At 38.6% G+C, this 14,056-nt stretch overlaps 1 protein-coding gene across 1 annotated transcript in view; it reads left to right on the plus strand.

Annotated features, from left to right (window-relative positions):
- wapla (WAPL cohesin release factor a) overlaps positions 1–13,585 on the plus strand; it is a 24,429-nt gene extending 10,844 nt beyond the window's left edge. Inside the window, exons 8-20 of the mRNA XM_024297391.2 lie at positions 755–891; positions 1,177–1,288; positions 3,353–3,583; positions 5,463–5,574; positions 5,666–5,763; positions 6,017–6,093; positions 6,350–6,525; positions 6,618–6,733; positions 6,809–7,024; positions 8,272–8,473; positions 10,844–10,932; positions 11,021–11,116; positions 11,947–13,585. Coding sequence (XP_024153159.1) covers positions 755–891; positions 1,177–1,288; positions 3,353–3,583; positions 5,463–5,574; positions 5,666–5,763; positions 6,017–6,093; positions 6,350–6,525; positions 6,618–6,733; positions 6,809–7,024; positions 8,272–8,473; positions 10,844–10,932; positions 11,021–11,116; positions 11,947–12,012 — 1,728 coding nt within the window. The 3' untranslated portion in view covers positions 12,013–13,585. The remainder of the gene's footprint in view (positions 1–754; positions 892–1,176; positions 1,289–3,352; positions 3,584–5,462; positions 5,575–5,665; positions 5,764–6,016; positions 6,094–6,349; positions 6,526–6,617; positions 6,734–6,808; positions 7,025–8,271; positions 8,474–10,843; positions 10,933–11,020; positions 11,117–11,946) is intronic.
- Positions 13,586–14,056: the final 471 nt, after the last annotated feature.

A 14,056-nucleotide genomic window follows, 5' to 3' on the forward strand; every position in this document is an offset into this window, starting at 1 on the left:
CCAAGCTCAGGGTCACATGATTGACAGCCGGGTGCCGCGGATCGCCGCGCGGGGCGGGCTACAGGTCTGTGGCTCGGAGCTTGAGGAGCTCTGGTTAGGAACAGTCAGCACGTCAAAAAACGTATTTATCGACATCATATACGTCTCTCATTCATTCTGAGAGAGACATCCACAGACGGAGCTGGTAGCTCCTTCGACACGCGGCGACAGAAACACATTTTTTGACGAGCCGCGAGCAGCAAATTCCCCGCGCGGGGCACGTGAATTTGTCCTGCAAATCGCACTTGGTGCTTCCTGGCTCCTCCTCCGCCCAGCTGATTGGAGGAAGGAATGAATGATAGACAGAGGCACTGGACAGACAGCCGATGTCCCGCCCTCCAGAGCCATATACCTCACTGTGATTGGTTCATTCAGCTCGGCGCACAGCAGCTGTCATTCATATCAGCCTTGCGGGCCGCACTAACAGTAATCTTTCATATGAAGACGGGGGCGCAGATGGCCCGCGGGCCGCGAGTTTGAGACCCCTGATCTAAATGTATCCATTTAATTCAAAATAATTGATTCACCAAAATAAAGTGCTTTTCATAATTAGTTTGTGTATTTATTTGTGTTTATACAGTATATAGATAGACTGAAAACACGATTTTCATCGTATTGGGTCTTTAAAAATATTTCTCTAAACACGACACCTCTACCTGGACAGATGGACTGCTTAATCGTTAGACTCTGACTAAACCCACTCTCCTCTTCACAGCTGTACACAGTAGTGCAACACGTGAAACACTTCAATGACGTGGTTGAGTTTGGTGAAAATCAAGAGTTCACAGACGACTTTGAGTACCTGGAGACCGGCTTGAAGAGCAGTCAGCCACTTAACACCAGATGCCTTAGGTAAGAGCGGCGAAACATTCGGCGCCTCCTCCTTGGGCTCATTTAGGAGAGCTCTCCGAATCTGCTCTGAGATTTTAAAGGTGACGAGAATCAAGTAGCTTTTGGAATTGATTGAGTGAACGTAATGTGAGGGTGTTTTAAACGGTTGCTATTTGTGGGTTTTGTGACGCCTTGAAGCAGCAGCTGCCGATGCGTTATTTTAGATACTTAAATAACTTTCCTTTTTTTATTTTATTTTTTTTGTTGCTTCCATGCTTCCATCGTAATCCTCCCTCTATGTTGCAGTATAATCAGCCTGGCCACGCGCTGTGCGATGCCGAGTTTCAGGATGCACCTGCGAGCCAGAGGAAAGGTGGCACAGGTTTTCAAAATGCTCAGCGATGCTCCCCAACACCCAGTAGGTCCAACTCTTTTATTCACATTTGTTTAAGTATTTTAGTTCAGATAATTCCTCATTCTTGACATCATGATTGTGGGTTTAGTGCAGTTGTTTCAGGGTACGGTTGTTCTTTACTATTGTTGGTAATCATTGCTCTCCAGGTTGTTGCTTTTAATCCTTTTAAGCTCTAAGTCAATTTCTAATAGATTGCTTAAAGCTTTTTTTTTATTTTTTAGATACAAGCCTTGAATTTTTGAGTAACCGCTGCCCAAAGGAGGCCAGCAAAAACATTTTATTCAGCTAGAAAATAGCAGCAACTTTTTATTTTTATATGTTTTTTTTAAAGGCTGGCTCTCAATTCCGTCTTACCTTTTGGAGTTTTGCGATCTCATATTACATTCCTGTACAAAACTGCACTGAATTATGTAGTTTGTGTTTTTACCTTAGTTCCACTCCCACGAGTCGCAGGTCTTAGTAAAGAAATCCAAAACTGGAGCGCAGTTTTCAGGTGGAAATGAATTTTTTATGGCCATTGTGATGCTTCTTCTTTTACTTTTGTTCTGAGATCAGGTATTCCTTTATTTGAATCAAGTCTTTGCATTCCTTTTAGCTCCTAATGTATTGCAATAACTTTTCTATTCACTGAGACATAATAAATATGTTAATTTTAATGGAAAAAGCCTTTTCTATTAAGTCATTTAGCGTTTTAGCCATCTTTTAGGTACTTAAATGTTTTAATAATTTATTTTTATTATTATTAGAACATTTTGTGGTCCATGTTTTAATAATTGTGCTTGAGAAAAAGAAACATACATTTGTCTGTAGCAACTGTTGCACAATGGTTGCACAAAACAAATAAATGCATTATTTTAAATGCTAAAAAATCCTGGTTGGGTTACATTGTTTTAAGCCACATTTTTTTCCGTCTTGCTCTAAAAATATGGAGTAAACCTCAGAAGAAGCTTCACTTGCTCTTTGTGCAGAACAAACCCTTGTTCTCCTGTTTCCTGCTCCAGGCGCAGAGAATAAAAAGAAAAAACTCAAATCCATGCATTACAATAATGATCATAATGTAGACGATTTCCAAATTTAGCAGCAGCTAATTAAACCAAGTGGATTTGGTAGCTGGCTCCTCGCCTGGGTTTGCTCAGCGAGCAACGGGATGAACAAGGACTACTTCAGTATTTCACAAGAGCTCGTGTGATATTGTGACCGACATTTTCCCTGCAACTGTGGCCGATAGGCGATAATTGGCGATACCAATATCAAGTGTCTACAATAACACAAAGATTAGATTTGCTTTTTGTTTTTTTATAAGAAAGGCACAAGTTTTCTTTGCTATGCAAAATGTACCTCAGGTCGCAGGCCGAACAGGATAAATATTTATTGAACACACTTAAAGTAACATTTTAAAACTTTTTAACATTACTATGAATGAAACCAGAAAGGAATTTTTTTCCAGAATAAATCAACTTAAACCTTAAATAACTTACAATATTTTACTCTCCGTAAAAATATATTTTGTCAAAATTAGACAAGTTGGAAATGAGTGAAAGATAACATCGGGCCATTAATAACAATAAAATAAAATTATCTGGAGCGCCGGATATAAATACCTTTATAACTTTGACGCGTGTGATTTAAAGTCCATTTACTGACTCTTAGATGTAACTCTAAATAAAGCTTTCCATTGCCATGAATCTGTTAGGAACAACATGTATCCCTAACAAATAAAAAATATGCATAAAAGCAGTGAAAAATATTACTAACTGACTGTAAACATAAGGAAGGATCTATTAAGAACAAGTATCTATTTCAAAAATAAAGTGCATCTGAAAACAGTCAAAAATATCAGTGGATTTTTTTTTTTTTAATTAGTGTCCATCTGATGAATTCAAGGTTTTGCAAATATCGTCCAAAACAGATGGTGGCACCGATATTTTGGCACCCAATATTATTATATATTAAAACAACTTAAACATCTAAGAGTCTGTTATTTTAAACCAATATTCAAAGTTTGGAATTGAAAATAAAAATGTTCCACTTTTCTTTGTAACTCCTGATCTGTTGACCTTGTTGCAGAATCTTGCACTTTGCACGGCCGCCCTAATGTACATTCTGAGTCGTGACCGGCTGAACATGGATCTGGACCGAGCCTGTCTGGAGCTGATGATCAAGCTCCTGGAACTGGACCAGGACTTCTCGGGCCACCAGGACGAGCTCACTGCGAAGGAAATGGCAAAGGTCAAGGAGAAGATCAGGAGACTGTGTGAGACTGTGCACAACAAGCATCTGGACTTGGAGAACATCACGGTAGGACCTTCATAATCACTCACAGAATTCAACAAACGAGAAGTTCACATCTGGATGTCTTTTTGTCACAACCTTCACCTGGATATCTATGTTTTTAAATTTTTAACTATATTCAGCACAAATATTTGTTTTTTAAAAACCCTCTCCCATAACATTTAGTTTTTAACATGGTTTTTGTGATATTTCTTTGATGATGAAGGACATATGAACTAAATTAAGCATAACATTTCTGTAAAATATTTATTCAAATTGTGAATCAGGTGCAGATTAAAAATTCTATTTGAAAAAGCGCTTATTTGGGACCTAGGAAATACACTGGGCGGGGCCACAAACTCCCCGCTCCGCTCAGACGTCTAGATCCATCTACGTCATTGTTTTCCTCATCTGAGCTGGTATCTGGCTCAAAACTATACAGCTAGATATCTCCAATATAGATCAGCATTTTTGCTCCACTCGTAATTTTAGGTTGTGGGTTTGAGAGCCTGTAAGTTAGCATGTAAACAGAGAGCTCTCAGTTATTGGTGACAAAAAGGGGAATCGGGTTACAAAAGCGCTTCCCACAACTCAGAGGTTAATTCCTAATGAATTCCTGCCGCCCTGCAGAAACTAGGTCATAGAAATTGACTCAAGTTTTTTATTTTGGCTAAATTAAAAGACCACTGGGAACACTTTTAAAGTAGATTTTTAAATAATAATAAAAAAAATGTCTTGTAAAATTGCTACTAGTGATCTTTTAATTATGATTATGAAGTTTTTAACCCAAATGAAAAAGTCTATCGTTTTTTAAAGACATATTTATGCACAGTGACAATAGCTCATTAGAAATACAATTCTGGGTCGTGGGCGGGACTGTTAGTGCAGAGCAACATGCCCCCTCTCCATCGCTGAGAGCTCTGTTTGCACACTCGTGCACAAGCTTATAGCTTCAAGCTAACATTAACGGTGCAAAAATAACGAGCAACATAGGATCAATCCAGTCCTACAGTTTTGAGTCAGGATCCCAATTCATATAGGTCCTCTATTATGAGAAAAATGCTACAAGAACATGTTAAAAACACTGGAAAAAAAGATTTTTGTTGGAGTGGGTCCTTAACTTCCAATAAATGTAATGCAAGGATGCTCACAATTATTAGCATGTGAGCTACTTTTGAGACGACAAGCATTTGTGTGTGTCTGTGTCTGCACCAAAATCACTTTAGTGATCTGAAGCGCTATGTTTGTGTACTGATAATTCAAAAACTAGTCTATAAAAGTACAGAAATCTCCTTGAGGGTGACAGTTAAGGATGTGTAGAACAAGAAGTTTGTACCAAAGTTACTTCATTTACCTTTGAAGTTGACAACTTCTATTATAATCTACTTATAAAAATACTGTTTATGCACTAATAACTCAAAAATGACACAGTAAGAGGACACACATCTTTTTGAGGAGATAGTGTTGACATGTGTATTAATAATATTTTTATAGCTATTTATGATTTCGAGCGAGGCTGACAATGGCACTCGCTCCGGTGGTGGAAAGAATGCGTGCTCAGTGTACTTAAACACATGTGGGCGGTGACGTATGTCTGAGGATGTTTGATTGGCTGTTCCAACGTCCTTCACTGTGAGGAGGATTATTGGCTGACGCCATTTTGCTTTAATATTTTTTTTTTTGTTTATTTATCTGAGATGACCTGTGATCTACCCATGTCATTCGATTGACATAATGTTTTGGTGCATTAAAGACTTTTACTTGTTTTACTGTTGTTTCTATGTTTTCAGTTGTGTAGAAGTGAAATCCATGAATTTCAGTTTGAAATACAAATAAATGTATCTAGTAAATATGGTCAGATTTTTTTTATTATTTTAGATTTCTAATACATTTTTGTCCTGGTTAGACGGGCCATCTTGCCATGGAAGCTCTGCTTTCTCTGACCTCTAAGAGAGCTGGAGATTGGTTTAAAGAGGAGTTGAGGCTGCTGGGCGGCTTGGACCACATCGTCGATAAGGGTTTGTGTGTTTCATGTGAATTTTACTTTCTGTGGCCATTTGCATTTGTTTCATTCTAACTTTGTGCTTATTTTTGTGTTGGTTGCTGCAGTAAAAGAGTGTGCAGAGAACCTGAGCCAAGAGGACGACAAAGAGAAGCTCGTCGGGTCTTTATGGGGAGCTGAAAGGTGTCTGAGAGTGCTCGAAAGTGTAAGTGGGACAATGCAGAGCTGCCTGCTGTCCTTAAAAGTTTGACGAGAGCGGCACTAAAGAGACGGAGTCGCATTCAGCTCTTTGAAATTGGCTGTCAGTTTTTGGCAGGCTTGGTTGAAACAGATTTTCATCATTAACCAAATGTCTGGGTCAAACGGAAATCTCTTTTCACTTTCAGTTTCTTTTATTCTTGTCTTTTAAACTTTCATTGTGAGATCTCTTTCACTTATCTTTTTATTTTTGCCAAAAGGTGACTGTGCAGAACCCTGAAAACCAGGGTTACCTAATCGCCTACAAAGACTCTCAGCTCATTATCTCCTCTGCCAGGTTAGTCCTATGAATACACCATAACTCTCTATGCTAATACAAACCTTGTTATATGCTGGAAAAAAAGCATGATTCCCGTCTGCCAATATTGCAAGCAAAGGGTTGATTTAATCTATTCGTAAACACACAGTAGCAGACAGATAACACTAATCTTAGCAATCGTTTTCCTTCTTCATTTTGGTTTATCTATTACATCTCTGACTTTATTATGTTTTCTATTTCTGCGATCCACTTTTATTTATGATGTTGTGGTCAGAGCTCTGAGATGCTGCGAGGATACGATCCAGCGGTACAGCCGGACGATAAATAACAGCGCCGCGCCGTCCTCGGGTGACGCGTCGCCCCACGGCAGCTGCAGCAACGTGGGCAAAGCGATGGAGGACTGCATGAGGGCCATCATCGGGGTGCTGCTCAATCTGACCCACGACAACGGTACTCGCAGCTCCTTAGCATTCCATTAGGATTTATGAATGTTTTTACATTTAAAGTAGAACGTATATTGACATGTTATTTTCTGTCTGTAGAATGGGGAAGCACCAAGACTGGTGAGCAGGATCAGTTAATAACAACTGCTCTGAATTGTGTTCTTCGAGTTCCACGCTACATCCCACAGGAGCAGCGCTTCGATGTGCGAGTACTGGTAAGTACTCCCCTATTCCTGTTGTTAACCCTCTAGTATTTTTCATTTTCTGAGTATTTATCTTTTGTGAATCAGGGATTGGGTCTCCTGATCAACCTGGTGGAGTACAGCTCCAGAAACCGGCACTGTCTGGTGGACATGGAGTACAGCATCGACGACGCCTGCTTGGAAGACAGCCTGATGGCGCCTTCTGACTCAGCACAATCGGAGGCGGCAGCACAGTCAGCCGACACTCAGGGAGACGCGGCAGACAAGCCGAAACCCTCCGGAGCTTTGGCTGCCCTGGTGCAGGTACGAACGCTGCCAGAAAGGATTCATATTTTACATGCAGCCGTTCATTTTTTTTCATTTTGTTATAACCACTATTAAGGCTGGATATCAATAATAATTTCCAGAAAGTATTTGATTCGATTCACAAGAGCCTGGATCGATTAGATTCAGATTTTTTTTTTAGATTCTTTCAATCCTCTAAATTCACTTCAATTTTGAGTTAACACATTTATTCACATTTGTTTAGAAAATCATCAATAATCTACTATATGCTTCGAATATATTTATATGAATCTGATACAGTTCACATACAGAAAAATGTATCTGTGAATTAATGAGATTGTTAATATCATACAGCGTTACATAGATTCTCTAAAGGAGAAGTTCTAACAAAAATGTTCAGATCATTGTAAACATTGTTCTGACTCTTCTGGAGAGCGTTTCAGTTTGGCCACTAGGTGGTGATCGCTCTATAGGATTACATCTTATTCCAGAAGATTAAGCAAAGAATGAACAAAAAAACTGTTTTAGACCACAAATGGTTACTTTAAAAATATATTTTTCCTTAAAAGAGTTTGGAAAATTCATTCCCGTGAGTTTATAAAGATGTTCATCTAGTCAGCAAAGTATGTTTAGATCGATTAATTAATTGATTTTATCAACCCAGCACTACCTACTACTACTACTCTATTGGTGCTGTGTTATAATTTTTTGTGCAATTAATTAATTGCAACCTGTAAATAATTAACCTAATTAATCGATTTAATTGCAGTGATTTTTAACCTAATACTTGCTGTGAAAAGCCTCATTTTTAGGTATTTTATTGAAGTTTGTGACATCGTGGTGCAGAAAAAGATGTAAATAAAGCTGAAAAGGCGGCTGATTTTATCGTTTCCTTTAACCTGTTTGGGGGAATTTGATCATTTTAAAGACTGAGATGAAGCGGAAAAGAAATAGAGAGAATCTACAAAGGAAGACATGAAACGGAAGAGGAGGATAAATATAATGCTCCAGAATGTCAATAATTAATTAATTGTGATTAACGCAATAAAGTGACCTCCCTATACTATATTACTACTTTCAAATTGCATCAACATTTGTTTTCATCCACCCTCGCCATGTTTTCCCTTCTGCTTATCTGCTGTTCTTTCATTCTCCTATGAATTATTGAAAGCGCGGCCCTGAAATGCTGGCTACTCTTCGGTTTCATGCTCTGAGGAAGCTGCTGCTGTGTTTTTTATTTCTTTTTTTTTCTCACCAAACCCCAGCTCTTCCTGGAGAGGGAGCGCGCTGCCATCCTGGCTGAGGCAAAGACTGACGATCTCATCAGCGAAGCGCCCAAACCGGCGCTGGACCAAAGCGGCGAGTGGCAGGAGACGTCGGGGGAGATCCAGTGGGTGGCGTCTGAAACGAACAACAGCCAGACGGAGAAGAAAGAGGAGGAAGATGAAGAGCTGGACCTAAATAAAGGTGGACATTTATACGTGTTGTTACTGTCCTTGTAAAACCCCCTCTTTTTTTCTTCTTTTTTTTTCTTGGATTTTGTTAGACACAATTTAGAGTCCTGGGATCGGTCCAGCCTGACAGGAGAGATCTGTCGTCTTATAATTACAGCTGTATAAGCTCAATGGTGTGATGCCATGGCAACTACTACAAGCACATCTTGAACTTTAAAAGGTTAATTGGTTCTTTCACACTTAAGTCAGTGAATACTGATGAGCAGCCAGTGATATAAGAACTTTCACGACATGGCTGTAAAAGTCTGGTGTTTTCATCCCACCCCCAGTATCAGCTCTCTTTGTAGTGGTTATACTTAGAACTTCTTCTGTCGTTGAATACAGAACATCTGTTCTTTTTACTGTTCGCTGTTCTTTTTAAAAGTTGCTGCATCAGTGGAAGTTCTGATGGCTGTGCTGGAGTGTGTCAGACTCGGGTCAAACCCATGAATAACTGATGACTCGGTAGATCATGAGATGTTTTAGCTGGTCATTAATTCAGAGGAATGCATAGAAATTAGGAATATGTGGATCCGATTCTTTTGGCTGCCACTATGATGTTTTTGTAACACATTACAGAATGAACAAATGTAATAAAAAAAAATCTTTTTATTTTATTTTATACATTTTCTTTTATCATTTAGAACTTAAGCAGGACTTCTGTGAAGTAGCCTTAGTAATCAAGCAAAAGTGGAGCAACCAGAAATAATAGTTAACTATTAGTCATTAAAAACATGAGATTGTTAGCTAAGTGAGAAAGTTTGACTGTAGCTTTTTCATCGTAAGTTATGAAACATTTTTATTTATGTATAAGATAAAAATGAAAAACCTTTTTTTCCTCAAAATTGTAGTAGTATAAATATAATGAGTACACATGACTAGCTCATATCAGTGTAAATATTTATTAGTTTTGGTTGTTTTTGGGGGATTGTGATTTTTTTTTTTTTTTTACTTTTTCCCACGCTTGCACTTTGTAGACAATACCTTGTCAAATGTGTTTCTCAGTTTAAATCCCATAAAAAAAATACTATCAAAACTATTAATAAATAATTCCACAACCCTAATTAAAAAAGCCAATTCAACACCTTTAGGAAAAATTCACAAAAATAAAATGTCACTCACAGGTGGGCGGAGAAAACAGACTGTGTGAGTGCAAGAATCAGCCATCAGCTTGAAGCTGGCCGCGCATCCGTTAAACTAAGCCGCTGGACTGATTTAGAACCCAAGTGACAGAAATATAGTTGGGCGGATCCAGTCATCTTTCATAATAAAATATTTTCAAGCCAAAATATCGTTCAGACTCATAATAAAACTAGCTAAACCCTGCCAAATTCACGCCAAATTGACGGCAAAATCAAAACTGCCCAATTGGGTGGATAAAAACACCCAATCTGGCAACTCTGTTGGGTAATGCACGTCCTTAAAAACACAGTTTGTTGCGTCTGTGACACAACGACATGTGACTTCTCCCAAAGAGACAAGCGCACCAACACGGGGTTTCATTCTATGAGCTCGACATGTGAGCCGCCGACCATCACTACCAGGAAGTCCTAAGCTGTGAATGTCCGGCTAACTTTACCGAACAGTTTTTGTGTGCCTCCTGCTCAAACTATTGTATTTTACTGTGGTTTACAGCAAAATAGAGTTCAGACTTTGGGCATTTATTTGAAATAAATATAGAACACTGATCAAAATAAGATTTGTGTCTGATCACGTGATCAGATCGCGACATCCGTTATTAAAATTCGTACAATTTCTTTCCTCTTTTAACTTAAGTTTGTACAGTTACAGTCATGTGAAGTAATTAGGACACCCTCATAAAATAATTAGCTCTTTCTTAAAATAATTTTCATATATAAATCTTATTTTGAAAAAAATCTAGAAAAGGAAGTGAATTAATTAAAATCAAACTAAAGATTTAAAAAAAAAAAACAATTTTTTTTAATGGAGGTCAAAGTGCAATATTTAATGAAATTGCATCATTTAGACACTATTGTGTCATCTACAAGTCCCTTAAATGTGTCTTAAGTGTGAAGTGTCTGAACTCAAACATAGGCAGAAATTACATTTTATAGAAGGTTTTAAATACACTTAAACATGTTTTTAATGTCAAGTTAAATCACTTGGCCCACTCAGAGATGTTCAAATGAATATTTAATGTGTTTGTGCGAAAATATACAGGCTTTCAAAGGGTGAACTACAAAAACCTTTCTATTTAACTAACTTTTTTGCTAATTTTTGGATCTTTTGTGTCATTTTATGTCTGATTGTGTGCCAAAGTTAGTTTTTTTTAACTCTTCTATAGGTGCACATTGTTTTATACATTTTTTGTGTTTTTATTCAGCTTTGCAGCATGCAGGGAAGCATATGGAAGACAGCATCGTTGCCTCCTACACTGCTCTGCTGCTGGGCTGCCTCTGCCAGGGCAGCCAGGTGAGGAGAAGACAATATCATTACATTACATATTTTCTTTATGTGTGTGCGCATCTTTGTATTCATCCGGCTCTCTGCTGCCCCTCAGGTAAACGTGACTACTGTGAGAGAGCATCTGCCAAAAGGGGATTTCTCCATCATGACGGAAATGCTGAAGAAGTTCTTGAGTTTCATGAACCTCACTGTGAGTATGAATGGCGGGATCAAACCTGCGCTTTCAACGCTGATAAACGATCTGGACACTGAGACTAATTGCAGAAACTCGCAAAGTGTCAAAATGATATAATACCAAGAAATCCAATTGATTTTTCTTTCTAAAAGATTAGCCATCTTTTTAAGTGCTAACACCGACTTTTGTGTGAAAACCTTCAAAGATTGATTATGTGGTTCTGGACAGAGAAATCCCATCAAGTAGACAACACTGCATGAAAGAGAGTTTTTTTTTGTGAAATGGATTAACTTGAATCAAACATTTTAGAGCCTGAGCGATTCTTTATGACGCCACATTTCCATTTAATTACAAACGGCTCCTTTATGCAAAGAAAGAAACAATTTCATTTATTGTCCTTCCATCCATGAAAGCACAGGGGAACTAAATATCTCTTGGCTATTAAAAAAAGGGAGAAAAGAAACGGTCACGGAGGAAAAGCTTACAGATATTTGTTAATCTAAAATGTTTCCCAGTGGGGTTGTAGCTTCTTTAAAATCCCTCGTACAGTCCTTCAGTGGCTTTATGCTGTAAAGTGTGATCAATAATTTCTAAAGTGTTATTTTATCAGGTCTCTGCAGTGTATTTCGAGCAGGGATCAGAAAAACTGCAGTTCTGTGATAAAGCAAAGATCTGCATGAATTGAGCGGTTTCAGTCACAGCTGCTGCTTTGATAGTAACTCGCCTTGTCAGAACCGACGACTGTAACCATCTGTTTCGGAAACTCCAAACATCATTGAAAATCTTCCACTTTTGTGATTTTTTTTTATTTATTTATTTTTCTTGTGTTTCCTGTCTTGAATCAGTGTTCTATGGGGACCACGGGACAGAAGTCCATCTCACGGGTCATTGACTACCTGGAGCACTGTTAACACCCGGCAAACTCGAACTCTGCACATTCGAAGGGTATCAGGATACTGCCCCGCCCCCTCCGTACTACCCAATAGGAGAAGGGGGGGCAGTTGAGCGCCACTCCTTCAAAACAAACAAAAAAAATCTCACAAATAGACGCATACATCGCAAATGCAGAAGTTCCAATCTTTCTGGAGCACAGCCTGAACCAAAGTCCTGCTAAAGCTGACAGACACGTCGTCTTCTCTCCGTCACCAACCCACACTCGGACTGGGAGACCTAATAATCCAGCCGGCATCTCCATAATCCATGCAACGTCACACGGGATGAAATCAAAGCAGACCTTTTTCCACGGACGGCCCGGAAAAGGTTTCGACAAAAGCGGTCCTCCCAAGAGCAGACTGCCGCTCGCTGTCAGGTCTTGATTTCTGGTTGCATAGCAGGAGCGTGAAGACCCGAATCAGATTTCATGGATCATTACATTTTAATTTCTGCTTATCCACATTCAAGCCAAGGGTGAAATCATTGATCAGGAGAAAACTCAATCATTTTCATGGATGTTAGAATGACGTCTGCATGGAAACAGAAAATGGAAGGATTTCTGAATGCAAACATTCATTTCAATCGAACTCCTTTTTTTTCCGCGGGTAAACTGAATGTTTGAGAACATTTTTAAGCTCTTGCTTTCATCATGCTGGTTTCTTTTTTTTTCCCCTGCTTTTGACTGAAAGACGGCCCTTCAAAACCTTTTTCCCCCACAACAAAAACGCCATGTTTGCCAATGTTTCAGTGTGGTCGCATTTTTTTAGTTTTAGATCATTTAAATCTCATTGAACAGTGTGGAATTGTTGTACGGATTTTAAGCTGAACTCACCTGATGAACTAACGTAGTGGTTCTGCTTCATTTTTACTGAAATTTTAAAAAATTATATATTTAATTTAATGCTTTTACCTTCTGTTTGTGTAAATGCATCGTCTTTACCCAGTGAGAATCCGTCAGTATAATGATGTCATTAAATAGGTTGATGCTGAACAGAAAATATGTATTTTGAAAAGTAATAGCTTTAGCTTAAAAAAAAACTTTAGCTACATTTTAAATTGATTTTATGGTGCAGCTTTTCTCCACACTCATTTATTTATTCTGCCGCCACGTCATTTACCCGTGATTATGCACGCCAACCTCTACGGAGCCTCCACCGACGACTGCTCGTACGTGTCTGAACCCGACAGCCATACCTGTATAAACATCGCTTGCATCTGGTTTGTAGAGCTGCGGCGAACACGATTACAACTTTGTTTACTGATGTTTGCTTTGGAAAACTAAACTGAGTTTTAGAATGTAAATACTCTTGTACATAGCAGTTTATGGACGTATAAAATATTCCGACTGCTTTGTTCCCCTCCTTCTCCCCCCTCTTTTCTTGAAGCTGATATTTTCTACAAAAAAGTCCTGAGTTTGATGAAAAAATGAAATAAAATTTGAAAAAAAAATGTAGGAAGAGAAAAATGTTTGTACCTGTTTTAAGAACATTATTCCTGGTTACATGTAAATAATTGTATCTCCACAAAAGTGAAAAAAAAAGAAAAAAAAAATTGCTACTTTCAGAAAACTTCCTCTTGTGTCTTCCTTTTTTTCTTAATTTGTTTGCACTTTTTTCCAAAATAATGAAATTTCTTTATTTAAAGGTTGAGCTTGCAGCTTTATCCCTCTAGGAGTTGAACGTGTGACCCCCGCCTCCCTCCGAGCCCTGAATGTGGCTGTCGCATTAAAGGGTAACCAAACAGGGAAGTTGGAGGTTGACTACACCCATAGCCGGAATTTAAAAATCCAGTCAGAGGGGTCGGGCTGGGGAACAGGACTGTTATCATTACTGGAGCAGCAGATCATGACGTGGGACTTAAATGGTTTGGCAAATCACAAAATTCAACTGGAATACCTCATTTCAACCTGTAGGGGGCAGTACACCGACGGTTTTGACCATATTTTCTAGAATTACATTTATTTCAATTGACCAACAGACAGCACTTTAAAAGCCCTATTTATAGAGGTCAACAGCCAAAAAA

Source organism: Oryzias melastigma, linkage group LG15 (genome assembly GCF_002922805.2).
Source record: "Oryzias melastigma strain HK-1 linkage group LG15, ASM292280v2, whole genome shotgun sequence".
NCBI lineage: Eukaryota > Metazoa > Chordata > Actinopteri > Beloniformes > Adrianichthyidae > Oryzias > Oryzias melastigma.